Source organism: Haematobia irritans, chromosome 4, assembly GCF_050003625.1.
Source record: "Haematobia irritans isolate KBUSLIRL chromosome 4, ASM5000362v1, whole genome shotgun sequence".
NCBI classification, from domain to species: domain Eukaryota; kingdom Metazoa; phylum Arthropoda; class Insecta; order Diptera; family Muscidae; genus Haematobia; species Haematobia irritans.
The window spans coordinates 82,147,005-82,168,585 of record NC_134400.1 but is presented as its reverse complement, the minus strand read 5'-3'; the positions used below and the strand labels follow the sequence as shown (position 1 = coordinate 82,168,585).

General features: G+C 35.7%; 1 protein-coding gene across 4 annotated transcripts in view; it reads right to left on the bottom strand.

The window, feature by feature from the left end:
* Nucleotides 1-4,500: 4,500 nt before the first annotated feature.
* LOC142233605 (uncharacterized) overlaps nt 4,501-21,581 on the bottom strand; it is a 130,511-nt gene continuing 113,430 nt past the window's right edge. For all 4 annotated transcript variants that reach the window (XM_075304595.1, XM_075304596.1, XM_075304593.1 and 1 more), the window contains one exon: nt 4,501-4,962. In XM_075304595.1, coding sequence (XP_075160710.1) covers nt 4,913-4,962 — 50 coding nt within the window. In that variant the 3' untranslated portion in view covers nt 4,501-4,912. The remainder of the gene's footprint in view (nt 4,963-21,581) is intronic.

The window sequence follows — 21,581 nt, the reverse complement described above, 5'->3', positions numbered from 1 at the left end:
TATGTTTGCATCCAAGCATATTATATTTAAAAACATTTTATGTCCCAAACATAATATGTTCTAACATATTAACATATATGTCCCAAACATGTTATGCTAGTTTATGAACATTATATGCTTGCACTCAAAAATATTGTGTTTAAAAATTTGTTTTCCAAACATATAATGTTTATAGCCAAACATATGAAAAACAGTCTTTTTCATCCGTGTATAGCATTGTTTATCTCCAAATTTCGTAATTTTGGCCACGGTGTGAGCTCATTAATGCAAGTTTCATGTTTCGGTGTAAAAATTATAAGTTTGGAACTTTTAGCACATTATTTTTAAGTGCAAGCATATAATGTTCATAAACTAATGTAACATGTTTGGGACATATATGTTAATACGTTAGAACATATTATGTTTGCGACCTTACATTTTCTTATAAACATATATATGTTTAGAAACGTCATAGAGAGCAAGAGAGTAGAAAAAAGATAAATATGGCGACGGAGATAGAAATACACATATAAATATGTAAGTTTAATTACAATGAAAGGTTGTTGAGTACTCGTCTATGATTGCTTATCGACCTACATTTTTAGTTAAGTTAGTGCATATGTTTGTAACACCAGAAGGAGACGTGATAGACACATGGTGTCTTTGGCAATAATACTCAGGGTGGGTCCCTGAGTCGATATAACCATGTCCGTCTGTCTGTGAACACATTTTTGTGATCAAAGTCTAGGTCGCAATTTAGGTCTAATCGCCTTCAAATTTGGCACATGTTCCTAATTTGGGTCAGAATAGAACCCTATTGATTTTGGGAGAAATCGGTTCAGATTTAGATATAGCTCCCATATATATTTTTCGCCCGATATGCACTTATATGGACCCAGCAGCCAGAGTTTTATACCGATTTGCTTGAAATTTTGTACAAACATAACACTTAGTCTTATAGTCAAGTGTGCAAAATTTGATTGGAATCGGTTCAGATTTAGATATATCTCCCATATATATCTTTCGCCCGATATGGACTAATATGGTCCTAAAAGCCAGAGTTTTATCCCGATTAGCTTGAAATTTTGCACAATGAGTACAATTGGTAGTATAGTCATGTGTGCCAAATTTGATTGAAATCGGTTCAGATTTAGATATAGCTTCCATATATATTTTTCGCCCGATATGGACTTATATGGCCCCAGAAGCCAGCGTTTTGGCCCAATTTGGTTGAAATTTTGCACTAGGGGTAGTAATATAATTAGTAATATAGTCATGTGTGCCAACTTTGATTGAAATCGGTTCGGATTTAGATATAGCTCCAATATATATATATATATATATATATATATATATATATATATATATATATATATATATATATATATATATATATATATATATATATATATATATATATATATATATATATATATATATATATATATATATATATATATATATATATATATATATATATATATATATATATATATATATATATATATATATATATATATATATATATATATATATATTTTTTTTTTTTTTTTTTTTTTTTTTTTTTCTGATTTCGACAAAAATGGTCAAAATACCAACATTTTCCTTGTTAAATCGCCACTGCTTAGTCGAAAAGTTGTAAAAATGACTCTAATTTGCCTAAACTTCTAATACATAAAGGGTGATTCTTTTGAGGTTAGGATTTTCATGCATTAGTATTTGACAGATCACGTGGGATTTCAGACATGGTGTCAAAGAGAAAGAAGCTCAGTATGCTTTGACATTTCATCATGAATAGCCGAACGATCTGCCACAACGTCGAATTTTCAGTGAATGGGCCCTAGAAAAGTTGGCAGAAAATCCGCTTTTTTATCGACAAATTTTGTTCAGCGATGAGGCTCATTTCTGGTTGAATGGCTACGTAAATAAGCAAAATTGCCGCATTTGGAGTGAAGAGCAACCAGAAGCCGTTCAAGAACTGCCCATGCATCCCGAAAAATGCACTGTTTGGTGTGGTTTGTACGCTGGTGGAATCATTGGACCGTATTTTTTCAAAGATGCTGTTGGACGCAACGTTACGGTGAATGGCGATCGCTATCGTTCGATGCTAACAAACTTTTTGTTGCCAAAAATGGAAGAACTGAACTTGGTTGACATGTGGTTTCAACAAGATGGCGCTACATGCCACACAGCTCGCGATTCTATGGCCATTTTGAGGGAAAACTTCGGAGAACAATTCATCTCAAGAAATGGACCGGTAAGTTGGCCACCAAGATCATGCGATTTGACGCCTTTAGACTATTTTTTGTGGGGCTACGTCAAGTCTAAAGTCTACAGAAATAAGCCAGCAACTATTCCAGCTTTGGAAGACAACATTTCCGAAGAAATTCGGGCTATTCCGGCCGAAATGCTCGAAAAAGTTGCCCAAAATTGGACTTTCCGAATGGACCACCTAAGACGCAGCCGCGGTCAACATTTAAATGAAATTATCTTCAAAAAGTAAATGTCATGAACCAATCTAACGTTTCAAATAAAGAACCGATGAGATTTTGCAAATTTTATGCGTTTTAAAAAAAAAAAAAGTTATCAAGCTCTTAACAAATCACCCTTTATATATCGAGCGATAAATCATAAATAAACTTTTGCGAAGTTTCCTTAAAATTGCTTCAGATTTAAATGTTTCCCATATTTTTTACTAAAATTGTGTTCCACCCTAGTGCATTAGCCAACTTAAATTTTGAGTCTATAGATTTTGTAAAAGTCTATCAAATTCTGTCCAAATCGAGTGATATTTATATGTATGTATTTGGGACAAACCTTTATAAAGGGTGATTTGTTAAGAGATTGATAACTTTTTAAAAAAAAAAACGCATAAAATTTGCAAAATCTCATCGGTTCTTTATTTGAAACGTTAGATTGGTCCATGACATTTACTTTTTGAAGATAATTTCATTTAAATGTTGACCGCGGCTGCGTCTTAGGTGGTCCATTCGGAAAGTCCAATTTTGGGCAACTTTTTCGAGCATTTCGGCCGGAATAGCTCGAATTTCTTCGGAAATGTTGTCTTCCAAAGCTGGAATAGTTGCTGGCTTATTTCTGTAGACTTTAGACTTGACGTAGCCCCACAAAAAATAGTCTAAAGGCGTCAAATCGCATGATCTTGGTGGCCAACTTACCGGTCCATTTCTTGAGATGAATTGTTCTCCGAAGTTTTCCCTCAAAATGGCCATAGAATCGCGAGCTGTGTGGCATGTAGCGCCATCTTGTTGAAACCACATGTCAACCAAGTTCAGTTCTTCCATTTTTGGCAACAAAAAGTTTGTTAGCATCGAACGATAGCGATCGCCATTCACCGTAACGTTGCGTCCAACAGCATCTTTGAAAAAATACGGTCCAATGATTCCACCAGCGTACAAACCACACCAAACAGTGCATTTTTCGGGATGCATGGGCAGTTCTTGAACGGCTTCTGGTTGCTCTTCACTCCAAATGCGGCAATTTTGCTTATTTACGTAGCCATTCAACCAGAAATGAGCCTCATTGCTGAACAAAATTTGTCGATAAAAAAGCGGATTTTCTGCCAACTTTTCTAGGGCCCATTCACTGAAAATTCGACGTTGTGGCAGATCGTAAGTCTATTCATGATGAAATGTCAAAGCATACTGAGCATCTTTCTCTTTGACACCATGTCTGAAATCCCACGTGATCTGTCAAATACTAATGCATGAAAATCCTAACCTCAAAAGAATCACCCTTTATATAGCACCCAACACATTTGACGGATGTGATATGGTATCGAAAATTTAGATCTACAAAGTGGTGCAGGGTATAATATAGTCGGCCCCGCCCGACTTTAGACTTTCCTTACTTGTTTTTAAATAAATTACAAACATACATGCTTATTTCTATTCTAACACAATTATATTTAAGAAATTTTGTTGCAAGCAAACAAATGTTTAGAAATAGGAATTAACTTATTTGGAGCCTTAAACAAAGATATGCTTAGGATGAAACATAACATGTTTGCACAGCGCAAACATTTTTTGTTTGAACAAATTCCGAAAATATATATGCTTGAAGCAGAATATGTTTGAGAGTATATGTTACCGAGGCGATTTTTTTTTGAGGGTGCACCAAGTCGGGCTGAACCGTACGTTTATACTGTAGACGATGTCGTCGTCACTTAGTGTGCATTTCCTTGGCATTGGGATCATTAAATTTACAATCGCATAGCTTGCAATTGAAGCTTAACATTTGGCCTTCTTCGTCTTTTACTTGCAATGGTTATTGAAAATGCCTTTGTCTTTAAAAAAACTCTTAAACAAAACTATAATTTCTATATCCAACGCTGAATTTTTCGAATTTCTCATCATTTTCTCTTTAAAAATAATGAGCGTGACAACATTATAAACATCAGTAAATTTTTGCCACTTCAAGAATGTTTTGCGTTACATTATATCTTGATCTTAAACGACAGAATAAAAATAATACAAAAAAAAAAAATAAAATAAAAAAATAAAATTGAAACAAAAATTATCAATCATTTTATTATTTTGTATATTTCCAGAACTTAATATAATCTTGATGCACATATATATATCGACTATTTTATAATATATTTATAAATATACAATAGGAGAATAGAAAATATATGAATGCTGTAATGATGATTACCGAAATAGGTTTACAAAAAGTCAAAGATATACGCTTTAGTTATTTTTTATATATCGCAGCGGTAGCAGTGAAATTATCATAGGAAATTAATAAAAGTATTGGTATATTTTCTTGAAAGATGAATAGAAATATTCGTCTAAATATTTAATAAGAGCTTACACTACTTATATAAAGACAGTTATTTTCTATATGGATGGCAGAATATCCTTTTCAGCTACCACGTACTATCATTGCACATTTGCCTATTCGATTGGTATCTTCAGCTATCCCATACTTCATCTCGTTGTTTAGCTGCTAGTAGTTTACGTTCTGCAAGAAATAAGAAAGCACAAGTTTAAGTTTTATATTTAAAATAAAAAGAAAAAAGACAAAACTAGGGACAACAAAATCGTAAATAGTAAGAGAGATATACAGTGAGCCCAAACAATTTAGTTTTTTATTTTTCTTTTTTGTTTAATTAGAGATTTGAATACGAAACGTTTCATGAATCTTTCCGTCGTTGTGGCTCAATTTGAATGAAATTTTCTTTGTTTTTTTTCACACCTGAAGACTCAAAGATCAGAAAATATCCTGAAAAAGGATGCAAATAATAGCTGAAGGTAAAGTTCAAGAACCACTTGAAAGAGCAAAGAAGTTGATGCGCTTGCCAGATCAAATTTCCGATCATCATCTTCTCCGATGAGAAGAAATTCGCAATTCAATAATGTTTAGACATAAACATTTCAAATTTTTGGTTGCTTCGTTCATGTGCCAGACACATACCAAAATCAATTCAATCACATTTATCCACAATATGTCTCTCAAGTAGATCATAATTTGCTCTCACTATGTTTGTTGATGTCTTTCGTTATCCATCTTTATATTTATTTCCTATTCTCTCTCTCCGCCGTTTCTAAATGTATATTTATACAAAATTGTTAAATTAATATATATTTGCATCAAGTAACATTATTTTTAAGATAATGTAATATACCAAACATAATATGTTCTAACATATTAACATATATTTATGTCACAAACATGTTATACAAGTTTATGAACATTATATGCTTGGAAAAAAATAATGTGTTAAAAATTTCAGTTCCAATCATATAATTTGTACACCGAAACAAATGAAAAACAGTCATAACATATATTCCCAAACATTCTGTTTTAAACTATATATTTTCAGAATTTGTTCAAACTAACAATTGTTTGTATAATGCGAATCGTAACGTAACTGTGAATGACTAGCGCTACCATGAGGTATTATCAAAAATTTTTTTTTGGCCAAAATGCAAGAGCTTGACTTGTATGACATGTGGTTTCAACAAGGCGGTGCCACATGCACAAAGCACGCGTAACTATGAAGTAGAGGTGTGCACGTGAGTAATGTTTTACTCACGCTCACGCACACTCACGACGGAAATATCTTACTCACGCACGATATTGTTTGGTAGGTCTCACGCTCACGCACACTCACGAAAAGAAAACTTATACTCAAGCATACTCCCGCACGAAAATGTCGTGACTCGCGAAAAATACCGTGACTCACGAAAAATATCGTGACTCACGAAATATGTCGTGACTCACGAATAATTTTATGAGTAATTTACCTGTTCGTGAGATACCGGCCGAAATGTTGTAAAGAGAATGTCAAAATTGGAATAAACGGATGGACCATTTGAGGCACAGTCTCGGTAAACATTTGCATAAAATAATCTTAATATACAATACAAATTTCTTCAATTTAAATTATTTTGCATTATTGATTAAAAGTTTTATTAATTAAAAATTACGTGACTGTTTTGATTAAAATTTTTAACTCATATTTCTTCGACTTTTTTTCATTGAAGACGCGGTCTAAGCTTCTTATTACCCATTTCTTCCCTTCACAAAATTGACAATTTTTCCGAGAAAAATATATCAATGGCAAAGCCCCATGTCTCATCCTACACTGAAAAAAATATTGTCGTGAAGTCAAAGATTTCATGTCTATAAAATACGAATGCAAATTTTGCTTAGCATAGAAGACGCATTTCTCTAGTATAAAGTTTTTTTCCAAAGGTCGATAAACTTTTCAATGAAGTCGTATTGTCCTTATAATTAAGTGATTTGATTTAAAAATGGATATCATAACATGAAAGAAAAAATGTTTGGGCTAAGGTCAACTTGACTTTAATAATTCAGAAAAATTCTTTAAATTTAATGAAATTGTCTTTAAATTTGTTGTCTTTTTGCATCTTGACTACAAAGCAAAAAATCGTTCAAATATAGGACATGTTTTTAAAAACTTTATTTTAAAGAAGTTTTTTACTTCAAACATAGCATAATTTCTACTGGAAGTCGAGTACTAATTTGGAAAATAAAGTTGCCGTTAACTCGTTTTTAAAGGACTTTGATAGCATATGAAGAAAAAAAAGCTGAGAAAGCGAAAAATTAAAATTTGCTTCCTAGAAGCAAGTACACAAAACCTAAATTTAAAAGAGAATTGTGTCTTAAAAGTATCCTTACTTGTATTCTCAGCTTCTTTGGCTCGGAATCAATACATTTTTTAAAGTAAAGACAAAATCTTTGGAACCGAGTATGCTTTTTTTTCAGTGTAGTAGTAAACAGCAAGAAATAAGCAAAATGGAAAAATACGCTTTTATTAACATGTTTCCTTCAGCAGTCTGTTTTAATATACATATTTTTCGTGTAAATCGTAGCGATATCATAATTTGTTCAAATGTTGTGAAGGGTGCAATTAGTATTTAGAAAAAGGTCTTTTTTTAAAATTGGTTCTTGTCCCAAATAAAAATGTTGACAATGGTTGCGTGTTTTTTGAAATAGGAAGAAATTCATCGGAAATATCTTTCAAATAATATATAACTTTTGCATTGAACATCACAAACCCTGATGAAAAATTCATTTCTGGTAGAATTGCTGTATATGGGTTACTTTTTGTTGTACTCGTGCGTAGTGATAGCGCACTATCTACATCTAGTGGTCCCACATACACGCAGAGAAGGAGTATAATCACCGCAACAAGGATTCACGAGCAAAATTATAATTGGTTGCCTTGGTAGTTTATTTTTTTCATACGGCTTGTAAATAACAGCATTTCTGTGATAGCATGACTACGAAAAAATTAATTCAGTGAATATTGGAAGTTTAGGTGAATAATAGTTTTTAGCATTATTAATCAGGGACCGTAACGGTTACAAGTGCTATCCAAAAAAATTATTTTTTAATCGTTATTTTCTGACTAAAAAAATAAAAACTCGGATGAAACTGTTAAAACGAGAGTTTTATTTATCCGTCATAAATAAAACTCTTTTTAAAAGTTTTTCTGTCGTATCATTTGTCTGTATATGTGAGCGATGTTTTCCGTGTCTGTTTTGTAATTTATTCTCCTCGTCGTTGGTACGTTGTTTATGTGTAACATTTCTAAGGTATCTCTTGCTTATGTTGCTCTCTCGTTGTAAGACACGAACTGTGTCGCTAACGCAGTTCTTTTGTATTTTGTTGTTATTACGTGTTTTGATGTCAGATTTGTGTCCGGAAAACCTTGTTTTTAATTTGTTTTTGGTGATTCCAATGTATATTTTTTGGCACTTTTCTTCTGATTTTCCATCACACGGAATCTCATAAATTACGTTTGGGGTTTCGGATTACTTTGTATTACTTTTCTTAAATTATTGTTGGATTTATGTGCCAAGCTATATTTATTTTTATCAAAAATATCGGATTTTGATATCCTTTCGGAGATAGTTGTACCAACATGTCAAGGATCTAAAGGATTTTGAATCGTTTTCATCGTCCCTCTTTTCTGATGATGGTTTGCAAGCCGCTATTAAACTTTTTATGAGATTTGAGGGAAAATTATTATTTTCCAAGATATCTTGAAGTTTTTTCTTGTTTTTTTTTTTTCTTTGTTGAAATTGATGGTCGCTAATGGATAATACTCTATGGATTACATTTGTATGAGTTTTATTTTTTCATTCAGAAAATGATACTATTTTTTGGGAGTTTTATTTTTTTTCTTCGGAAAATAAAACTCATTTTTAGGAACATGACTAGTCATCTTAATTTACCCCAAGTTTCCATTGATATCCAGACACTATGGAATTCCACCTACTTGATGCTAATGTCGATGCCGCACTTAATCTAAGTCAGTCAGAATGGGAAAGTGTGGAAGACTTATTAGCCCTCTTGGAGCCAGTATACGTCGCCACACAAATGCTTCAAGGAGAGTAATTATTTTATAGCGATTTCTTTAAAATGTGGCTTGACATTCAGTCGAAGCCCGCCAGTTCAGAATATCTGATAATATTAGAACGGCGTGAAAAAGTGCTGCTAAAAAATCCAACACTCCTTGCAACCTTATATTTGGATCCGCTTCTTCAGTACATCATAGCGAATGAACCCCTACAATTAATGTGTGCTCTAACACATCTTAAAGAAGTGATGGGTCGGATTTTGCAGTTTGAGAATCAAGAATGCTATTTATTTGTTTTTCTCTTTGCAGATAAATAATAGCCAATGCGATGATCGAGTACATTGCTTTTGGTTCAATTTTTGGACACCCTAAATGTTGACACGGAACAAGAAAGCGAAGAAACTGATAATGAGGAAGAAAAAAAAGCTTTCTATGAAATCGATACCTTTTCGCCAAGGCCCTTGCCGATTGATAAACCTCTTTTTGAGTTCTGGGAAGCAAAAAAAGTAAATTATCCGTATTTGTATATTGTATATTGTTAAAAACTGTACAGTGTGTTCCTGCAACCCAAGTAAGCGTGGAAAGAGCATTCGCTGCGTTCAAATCTTTGGAAAAAAATATGTTCGTTACATTAAACAAATAAATTAATACAAACTTTATGTGAGATAGACTCAATAAAACAAGAAACTGTAAAAAAAAAACAAAAATGAATGTGAGTTTTATTTAAGACGAAAAAAATAAAACTCATGAAAAAAGTTTTATTTTCCGAGGAAAAAAATAAAACTCCAAAAAAAGAGTATTATTTTCTGAAAAAAAAAACTCCAAAAAGAGTATTATTTTCTGAAGGAAAAAATAAAACTCATAAAACTCCCTAAAGCGGGAAAAGTCTCTCACTCGAGGGCGAAGGATTTCCGACCAATCAGCTTATCCTCATTCCTACTTAAGACTCTGGAGAGGATGATAGATATTTATCTTAGAACTAGCATCGATTCAAGTTTGTTCTCCAAACGACAGCATGCATACTCGAAGGGCAAGTCTACTGAGACCGCACTACATGAACTAGTCAGCTTTATTGAAAGCTCACTATCTGTCAAAGAATACACAATCGTGGCGTTTCTAGACATCGAAGGGGCGTTCAATAATGTCAATCCGAGTTCGATATTAAATGGACTGACAACTCTGAATGTTGATCCAGGTATACTCAGGTTGTTAGACGAACTGCTAATGAAGAGACGTATTTCAGCCACACTAGGACAAGCAAACATACAAAGGTATGTGAACAGAGGCACTCCCCAAGGAGGAGTTCTATCACCTCTTCTTTGGAATGTTGCTATAAATAACCTTCTGGTTACACTAGAAAAAGAAAGGATAAAAGTGGTGGCATACGCAGATGATGTGGCTCTGGCAGTCAGGGGAAAATTCCCATGCACAATCAGAGATATTATTCAGAGGGCCCTCCGGATAACTGAGAAATGGGCGAAAGACAATGGTCTTGGGGTAAATCCTGCAAAGACAGAATTAGTCATGTACTGCAAAGATCGCAAAACTCCCACGGTTAGGCCTATTTCCTTAGGGGGAATTGAAATTCCCTTTGGTGAGTGTGCAAAATACCTTGGCGTTATTTTGGACAGGAAGCTGAACTTTAAGCTTAATATTGAAGAAAGGGCGAGAAAAGCAACGGTAGCTTTGTACTCGTGCAAAAAGGCAATAGGAAAAAAGTGGGGACTATAACCAAAAATTGTGCATTGGCTATACACGGCAGTGGTTAGACCTATAATGCTATATGGTGTTGTAGTCTGTAGCCGGCACTTCAGAAACCGACTTGTTTAGATAAAGTTCAGCGTATGGCGTGTTTGTGTATTTCAGGCGCATTCAGCAAGACAGGAACAAATTCCCTTAATGTCATGCTGCATCTATTGCCTTTAGACATTTTGGTCAAACAGTCAGCTGCAACAACGGCTGTGCGGTTGCGCGAGCTATTGCTGTGGTCGGAAAAAAGTTGCGGTCACAGTTCGGTCCTCAAAATAATGCCAGATGTGCCTAACGTAGTGGATTACACTTTGGCGAGTCCACTTTTCGACAAAAAGTTTGAGACTCTAATCCCCAATAGTGAGGCGTGGTGCACACAGATCCCGGGGAATAAAGAATATATAGATTTCTACACTGATGGCTCCAAATTGAATGGACAAGTGGGGTTCGAAGTATACTCTAATGATCTGGAACTTCGAATAGCGAAAAGATCACCTAATCACTGTAGTGTTTTTCAGGCTGAAATATTGACAATAAGAGAGGTGGCGAATTGGCTGAGAAGTAATGTTCCAAAAAATGTGGGCATTAATATATACTCAGACAGTCAACCTGCAATAAAATCCTTGGACTCTGTGTTCCTTAACTCAAAAACGGCCATAGACTGCCGCAAATCTCTCAACGAGATGGCTGAGCAGTACAATATTCACCTAATATGGGTGCCTGGCCATAGGAACATACCGGGGAACTGTGAAGCAAATGTGTTAGCAAGGCTAGGAACTACCTTACATATTCCAGGGGAACTAGAATTTTTTGGTATGCCCCTAGCTACCTGCAAGCTCATACTGTGTGAGAAGGCTGTTATGATGGCAAATGTTCGATGGGAGAATTGCAAGGGTTGTAACGACACCAAGCAAATATGGCCCCATTTCAACTTAAATCGCACACTAGACATGCTAATGTTCTCGAGACGTCAGATATCACTCATGATATCTGATATAACGGGTCGCTGCCTGATAGGCGAGTTTGCAAAAACTATTGGCGCGAAGTATAATGACTATTGTATGAGCTGTCATGATGCGGAGGAAAAAGAATCAATTAAACACATCTTGTGTGAGTGTCCTGCATTTTGTGTAAAGCGCAAGCAACTTTTAGGAGCATATAGCTTCAGATTACTGGCGGATCTGGAAAACGTTAACTTAAGCAGTCTGCTAATGTTTTTGGAACAATCTGGTTGGTTCAGCGAAGAAAAATAATCGAGAAGGTTCAGCGGTTAAAACTAGAAGTGCCCATATGTAATAGGTACTTTTAGTTAATGTGGTATCACTGAATAGTCTAAGTGAGCCTGAATCTTAATCGGGCTGCCACTTTAACCTAACCTAACCTTTATTTATGACCTTTTATTTTTACGTTGAAAAATAACCGTCAACTTTAGATTTGGGAGCGTTTTTTTAATATCACCATAGATTCTGAAAGAACTTTGCGAGATGAATCTATTGGTATATGACAGTATAGGTCTCCGTTGACTCTAACATGAAGAATTTTTGAGATTAAATTTTCTGGATAACAAGTCTTTACGGTCCCTGGTATTAATGTTTACTAATGCGAACCTTCTTTAATTGTATGCGAAAGTGACATACAAAAACTATTCAAATATTACAACAGACGACTTGAGGGATGCAGTGCATGAAGAGAAATGGGAGAAAAATTTTGCATGGAGAAATGATTAGGTGTACACCCTCAAAAAAATAGCCTATGTAATATATACTCCCAAATTTTAAGAATTCGCTTAAAATTTGTTCAAACAAAAAATCTTTGTACTGTAGAAACATGTTGTGTTTTACCCATTAGCGTAGAAAGACAATTTTTCTAGGGGGCTATAGCCCCCTAGCTAAAATTTAATAGACTGAACTTATAGACTCAACTTTATAAAAATGAATAAAAAATCAGACATCAAGATAACTAGACAATTAATATTTAATAAAGCAACTAAAAGTAGTTCCACACTTTTTCCCAGCAGTTGTTCTAAAGGCACAACTTTAAAAGCACTTCCAAAAATGTCCTCACAAAGAAGTTAATTATTTTAACTACACAGGAGTTTTTTAATTCAGTATTTTACAGCTCGTTTTGTCATATTTTAATCGGAAAATTTGTTCTTTTTTTCATATAGGTTAAAAAGAATTAATAAAATTGTACAAATTATTCATACTAGAAGGCCAAATCCATTCTAGAAAAATTGATAATTTTTTAAAATATTCCAGGGCAAACGTTTCTGACAAGTAGTAGAATCCATTTAAAAAATTGAAAAATTATCATTTTGGGAAAATCTCACAAAATTTTTTAATTCACATTCAAAACACTGAATTCGGATGACACCTTAAGAAGTGATGCTAATTCAGTGCAACGGCTATTGAAACGGTGGACATCTGTCCTATGACAAGTTCATATTACAGTTATCGCTTCTCCGCCAATTTTGCACCAAGACTCTAAATAGTTAATTCAAGTTTTTAACAGTTGTTTGCTTGCAGCAAAATGTATTAAATATTGTGTTAGAATACAAATAAGCAGGTATGTTTCTAATTTATTTTAAAAAAGTAATTCGATGTGCAATAATGAACGAATACTCAGCATCCTACACTTATATGTATTTCGTTATCTATCTCCGTCGCCATCTTTATCTTTCCTTCTACTCTCTCTCGCTCTCTCTGACGTTTCCAAACCTATATATATATATATATATATATATATATATATATATATATATATATATATATATATATATATATATATATATATATATATATATATATATATATATATATATATATATATATATATATATATATATATATATATATATATATATGTTTATACAAAATTTCCAAACTTATATATGTTTGTATCCAGATACATTATATTTAAGAAAATGTAATGTCCCGAACATAATATGTTCTAACATATTAACATATATGTCCCAAATATATTATATTAGTTTATGAACATTATATGTTTGCACTTAAAAATAATGTGCTAAAAAGTTGAGTTCCAAACATATAATTTTTACACCCAAACATATGAACAGTCTGTTTCGTCTGTGTACATACGCATAAAAATGCAAATTCGCGTACATCAAAAGTGAATTTTTGAGTATTAGAAATAGTTGAAAGTCGACTTTTCCACATTTTTAACTCAATTTTTCAATATTAAACAAAAAAAAAAAAAGCCGACTTTTCCAAAATTTAGAAAAAGGCGAAAGGTCGATAAGTCGACCTTCGTAAAACTCCAAAAGTAGAAAGTCTAAAATTTCAAAAATTGGAATCGATGACATTTTCGTATTTTGAAAGTATTTGATTTGGTAACGTTCTCTACAGAAAAAAATTTTCTGATTCAATCACGAAATTAATTGATCCAATTAATTTTTAATTGAAATGTCTTCAATCACAGAAATGATAGTATCAATTAAAAAATTAATTGAAGGTCAATTAAAAAGTTAATTGATCCAATTAAAAAATTAATTGATACTATTATTTCTATGATTGATTTTTGTTTCAATTAAAAAATTTGTTGAATCAATTAAATTTTTAATTGAATATTTTTTAAAACTCTATTAAAATTTTAATTGGAAAAATTTTCGTGAAATTTTTTTGTGTGTATGGTCAAAATGTTACAATCGTATTATTTTCCCATTCGACCATAATCCTGACAAATATGTTTCTTCGCTTCGTGTGCAGTATGTCGCAAACGGAAATATTACAACTTCAACGAAAATTGTTCAAACTTTTTATGGAGAATTATCAACGCAGAATATTTCGTAAGATATTCATAAATTCGTAAGAACGTCTTCACAAAAATTTGAAGAGCATTTGATTAGAAGTACGAAGTTAGTTAGTAGTTAGTTTTTTACATACTGAGAAAAAAAACGATTTGAATATGTTTATCGCAACAATATCATGTTTATTTCCTAAACGGAAATCAGTTAGAAATAGATCATTAACTAGAATAAGGTATGTATGGCATTGTAAACATGTTATGTTTTAAACAACAAAAAACTCAAAACAAAAAGTAAAGAATTCAGAGAGATAAATAAACCTAAAAAACTTGCATGTACTCAATTTTGCACTTTTTGATGTACTTAGCATATTACCAATATATACCGTTAGTTTTTTATTTCATATGTCTTTTTCGTCAGTGTGGTCACAAAAACTTATGTAGAACACATTTAGAAAATGTTTAATATTTGTGCGATAGCTTATTTTTCCACTTTATCAAATTCACCAAGCCCCCCCCCCCCTTTCTTGCCTTTTTTAAATAAATAAAACTGTATTCAGAAATCTTGGGAACATTTTTTGAATGTATGTACAATTACATTGTTTCCGTTTCCAAAAGATGTATTTGCTACATCGTTTGTAAGAAACAGATTAACTAATCCTTTAAATAAAGTTTTCTTAACTCGGCCGTGTATGTGCCCAACAATGTGGTCTATACTCGTACATAGAACCATAGATAACTTAACTAATAAAGGGTGATACGGTCAAAATTTGGTCGCGGGAAAACGCATGTAAATCGGTGAAATCGTTTATTTAAAAAATCAAATGAAATTTCTTTTTCAAGTTCAATTAGTATAAAATTCAGGAAAAATATTCAGTTAGGCTTTCGCTTTTCCAAATCCGAATTGCCGGGCCTCACGCTTGACACCTGCCATCAGATTTTGTACAGCCACCTTGTCCACCTTCTTCGCCGCAGAAAGCCAGTTTGCCTTGAACTGCTGCTCGTCCTTAGCAGTTTTTTGGTCTTCTTTAGGTTCCGCTTGCCCAATAGCCCAGTATTTCTCAATTGGGCGGAGCTCTGGCGTGTTGGGAAGGTTCTTGTCCTTGGGAATCACCTGCACGTTGTTGGCGGCGTACCACTCCATGGCCTTTTTACCGTAATGGCAAGATGCCAAATCCGGCCAAAACAGTACGGAACAACCGTGTTTCTTCAGGAAAGGCAGCAGACGTTTATTCAAACACTCTTTCACGTAAATTTCTTGGTTGACAGTCCCGGAAGTTATGAAAATGCTACTTTTCAAGCCACAGGTACAGATGGCTTGCCAAAACAGGTATTTCTTTGCGAACTTTGACAGTTTTATGTGCTTGAAAATATCTGCTACCTTTCCCCTTCCTTTTGCCGTATAAAACTCCTGTCCCGGAAGCTGCTTGTAGTCGGCTTTGACGTAGGTTTCGTCGTCCATTACCACGCAGTCAAACTTCGTCAGCATCGTCGTGTACAGCCTCCGGGATCGCGCTTTGGCCGTCGTATTTTGTTTATCATCGCGATTTGGAGTCACTACCTTCTTGTACGTCGATAGTCCGGCTCGTTTTTTGGCACGATGCACGGTTGTAGACGATACTCCCAGCTTATTTGCGGCATCTCGGAGAGAGAGGTTAGGGTTTCGCTTGAAACTACCGGCAACTCTCTTTGTCGTCTCAGCGGCTTCCGGTTTTCGATTTCCCCCCGATCCAGACTTCCTGGCTGTCGACAAACGTTCCCCAAACACTTTAATTACATTTGTAACGGTTGATTTGGCAACTTTTAGCGATTTTGCCAGCTTTGCGTGCGAGTAGCCCGGATTTTCGCGATGCGCGAGCAAAATGTTGATACGCTGCTCTTCTTGCTTGGACGGCATTTTGACAACTGAAGAGTGAATTCCAAAATCAAAATAGGAGCAATATTCTACACACACACACCTTCAAATGAGGGGTGTTCAGGTTTTTTAAATGCAAAATTGAAAGAAATACGTCAAGTTTATATTGACCAAATTTTGACCGTATCACCCTTTAGATGACCCATCGGTGCCAAACGCAGTCTGACAGTTCCCAAAATGAGGAATAAACGAAGAAAATAGGGGCAATTACAAATTCTCTCTGAGATTCGATTTTACATTTTTCCTATTATATCCACAATTTGAACATTTTTGATACACGAGATGATTTATAATCAAATTAAATACTCAAAAGTTTATAGTTGAACAAAAAAATACGACTAAAACCGCGAAACTACAAAATTTAATTTTGAGCAAATGTTCTCTTTACGAGAAACACAAAACGAAATGTCAGAAAATTCATTTGGGCTTCTTCAACATTTTCTGGTCGGAGAGCGACGGGCCATCTATTAGTTAGGTTATCTATTCATAGAACAGCTTGACTGTATGGGTTTCTTGTGCGATGATGACTATAGGAATGATTGTGTGTTGATGACCATAAGAGCTACATGATAGGTTAGGTTAGGTTAAAGTGGCAGCCCGATTAAGATTCAGGCACACTTAGACTATTCAGTCCATTGTGATACCACATTAACTTGGCACTTCTAGTTTTAACCGTTGAACCTTCTTACACAAAATGCAGGACACTCACACAAGAGGTGTTTCATTGATTCCTTTTCCTCCGCATCATGACAGCTCATACAATAGTCATTATACTTCGCACCAATAGTTTTTGCAAAATCGTCTATCAGGCAGCGGCCCGTTATAGCAGATATCAGGAGTGATATCTGGTGTCTCGAGAACACTAGCATATCTAGTGTGCGGTTTAAGTTTAAATGGGGCCATATTTGCTTGGTGTCGTTACAACCCTTGCAATTCTCCCATCGAACATTTGCCATCATGAATATTGTGCTACTCAGCCGTCTCATTGAGTGATTTGCGGCAGTCGATGGCCGTTTTCGAGTTGAGGAACACAGAGTCCAAGGATTTTATTGCAGGTTGACTGTCTGAGTATATATTAATGCCAATATTGCTTGGAGCATTACTTCTCAGCCAATTCACCACTTCTCTTATTGCTAATATTTCAGCCTGAAAAACACTACAGTGATCAGGTAATCTTTTCGCTATTCGAAGTTCCAGATCATTAGAATATACTCCGAAACCCACTTGGCCATCCAATTTGGAACCATCAGTGTAGAAATCTATATATCTTTTATTCCCCGGGGCCCTTGTACACCACGCCTCACTGTTGGGAATTAGAGTCTCAAACTTATTGTGGTCTCGCCAAAGTGTAATCCACTACGTTAGGCACATCTGGCATTATTTTGAGGAACGAACTGTGACCGCAACTTTTTTCCGACCACAGCGATAGTTCGCGCAACCGCACAGCCGTTGTTGCAGCTGACTGTTTGGCCAAAATGTCTAAATGCAATAGATGCAGTATGACATTAAGGGAATTTGTTCCTTTCTTGCTGAATGCACCTGAGATACACAAGCACGCCATACGCTGAACTTTGTCTAAACTTGTTGGCCGGTGAAGTGCCGGCCACCAGACTACAACACCATATAGCATTATAGGTCTAACCACTGCCGTGTATAGCCAATGCACAATTTTTGGTTTTAGTTCCCACTTTTTTCCTATTGCCTTTTTGCACGAGTACAAAGCTACCGTTGCTTTCCTCGCCCTTTCTTCAATATTAAGCTTAAAGTTCAGCTTTCTGTCCAAAATAACACCAAGGTATTTTGCACACTCACTAAAGGGAATTTCAATACCCCTTGAGGAAATGGGCCTAACCGTGAGAGTTTTGCGATCTTTGCGGTACATGACTAGTTCTGTCTTTGCAGGATTTACCCCAGACCATTATCTTTCGCCCATTTCTCAGTCATAAGGAGGACTCTCTGTATAATATCTCTAACTGTTGATGGGAATTTTCCCCTGACTGCTAGCGCCACATCATCTGCGTACGCCACCACTTGTGTCCTTTCTTTTTCTAGGGAAACCAGAAGATCGTTTATAGCAACATTCCAAAGAATAGGTGATAGAACTCCTCCTTGAGGAGTGCCTCTGTTCACATACCTTTGTATGTTTGCTTGTCCTAGTGTGGCTGAAATGCGTCTCTTCCTTAGAAGTTCGTCTAACAGCCTAAGTATACCTGGATCAACATTTAGAGTTGTCAGTCCATTTAATATCGAGCTCGGATGGACGTTATTGAACGCCCTTCGATGTCTAGAAATGCCACGATTGTGTATTCTTTGACAGATAGTGAGCTTTCAATAAAGCTGACTAGTTCATGTAATGCGGTCTCAGTAGACCTGCCCTTCGAGTATGCATGTTATCGTATCGAGAGCAAACTTGAATCGACGCTAGTTCTAAGATAAATATCTATCATCCTCTCCAGAGTCTTAAGTAGGAATGATGATAAGCTGATTGGTCGGAAATCCTTCGCATTCGAGTGAGAGACTTTTCCCGCTTTAGGTATGAAAACGACTTTTGATTCCATCCACTTTCGTGGAATATATGCTAAGTTGATACATCCTATATATGTATATCGCCGACAACCAGGGGATAATTCTGTCAGCCACCGCTTTTAACTCCGCCGGAGTAATTCCATCAGGTCCGGGGGATTTAAAATGATCCAAAGCTATTTAACGCCCATTTTATTCTAGATTCCGATACAATTTCCTCGATAGGAAACGACCGCTGAGCCACTGTGGCACCGCCAGTACATGGCTCAACCGTCTGATTTCCGGGAAAATGTGTGTCCAATAGTACCTCCAGCGTGTTCTCACTGGACGTTGTCCTTCCGTAGCCTGGAAGCCTCGGACGTATTCTCAATGCTGCTGCAATAATCATTCCAAGAGTTATGCTGAGCCTAGGGCATGCAGCTTTCAGTGAAATGTTGAAGGCCTTAGTAATCCTCTCCACTGCGTGTTCGATAACTTGCACAGTGCTCATATTTGTCTCTGGTATTTCCGGTATCATCATATTGAACGATTCCCTATACCTGTTTCAGTCAGCTTTCCTAACATTTGGCGGAAATATGGTCTTGGTGGTATGAACATCAAATTTGAAACTGATGTAGCGATGATCTGAGAAGCTATGTTCACTTAAAACCTGCCAATCAGATATCATTTCATTCAGTTCTTGCGAGGCCAAGGTGACGTCCAAAACCTCTTGCCTGTTTTTAGTAACAAAGGTTGGGGCATCTCCCTTATTGCAAACTACCAAATTAGTACGCAAAATAAACTCTAGGAGTGACTCTCCTCTTGTATTAATGTCACCACTTCCCCATATACTATGATGTGCATTTACATCGCATCCCATAATGAGTTTTGTCTTTGTTTTCAATGACTCCTCAACTAAGGTCTTAACGGCACATGGAGGCATCTCCCTGTCATGTCCCATATAGACGAAGATACCCAATATTTGCATTTGGATATTTCTAAATTGGCAACGACAGTGTCTGCATTGCACATTGAAGGAAGCAGAAACAAGTTGAGCTCGTTTTTAGCAATTATACAGGCTCGATTACCAGTATACTGCAATAGTTTGAAACCCGGAGTACTTAATTCACATATTTTGTTTCTATAAACATATGGTTCTTGAATAAGAACTATATCTATGTCCCCTTTCATCAGGAGAACTTTTAAGGCAGCACATGCAGCCTTACAATGGTGAAGATTTATCTGCAGGATCCGTAGGACCATCGAGATTTTCAACAACCGTCACATCAACCGTTTCAATCGAGTCAAAAAGAATACCCTCTTCAGAGATCTCGGTGACTCTCGCAATAACCATAGGTTCAAGTTTGGTGAGTTTTGAGGCAGTAGAAACCTCCTCTTGCATACGGTGTCTATCCAAGTCTGCATCTTTGGTATCTCCCTCGACTTCGCAAGAGGATCCGCTTATTTCTGATTCAGACAGAGGCTTGTCGATTTCCGAATCCTTTAGCTGATCGTTTTTATATACCTTCATTTGTATATAATGAAAGCCATAACATACACGGCCCTGAGGCTTTGCTAGATGTGGCAAAGACTGAGTGTTCAATATAAACACTGCATGCCGTCATGGTCCATCCACTTTATTCAAACGGCCAACCTTCCAATCAGCTGTTCTGGATTGCATTGTTTCAGTCTATTTAAAATAGATTCAGGGTCAGGAGGGTTTGCAGGTATCCGCGCATGTGCTCTAGGTCTAGTCGGTATGTCTTTCTTCTCGACTAACTCTAGAGCAGCTCCTTCCCAAACTTCACCAATTAGTATCAGAGCAGCTTTAAAACATTCTATAGACCTCTGGTCCTCAAATGGGACTAGCTTAAATCGTCCTTGATACCAACCAGCCTCTTGGTGTCGAGGATCTGGGCCGGGAAACTTTTCCAGCACCTGTGAGTAGACGCCAGACAAAGCATTCTCAATTTCCCCCCATTTTTGCTTTGGAACCATACCGTCCAATGCTCCTTTATTAATGATAGCCATCACAAGGCTGTCTTTAGCAACTGAGGCAAACGATCGTTGATCCCTTTTGGAGGATGGCAGCTCATCTGGTGATCGTTCCCTTTTTCCAGCCTCAAGAATTCCTTGAGCCCATTTTAAGGAATCGCTTTGTTTAGCCGACAACGTGCTTGGGTCGACTGATCCTAATTTCTTTAGGATAAACAAAGCATTTCTGCGTTCCTTGAATCTCTTTCGTGAGGGATTACCTCCTTTTGATGCCGTTACCTTGGAAAAAGTTCGACTTGTCAAAGTCGACCCGTCAGGTCGACTAATTGGGCCTAACTCTTGGTCATTGCCCAAATTTATAACTCCAGTCGATACCCGTCCACTGGGCCCTGAAGTTAGCAACCCAGTGGATGTCTTTGAATTTCTCTGCATGGTGGCCTAATATCCCACCACACTTGAAATTCGTAGTAGGTACTTATTACGATGATTTTATCCGCTATTAAAAACACGTCCGTTCCGTTCGACGGTTGAATGATAATGTGTTTGCTTACAAATTGTATGGTCTGCGGTTCGATTCTCTCTAGCCAGATTTTTTTTATTTTTTGAGTTTGGCTTTATTAATTTCATTTACATCCTGTAAAAGGGTCAACGTTTATCACAAATATGCTATACTTTTTTCCACACAAACTTCTTTATGTTATAGTGAAAAGCAAATGGTAAATCATATTTATTTGTCTAAAATTTCGTTTGGGAGGAAATATTTTTTCTTGTAGGGCACAAATCTTCATTTATTCGTTTTTTTTTTTTTGCTTTATTCTTTAT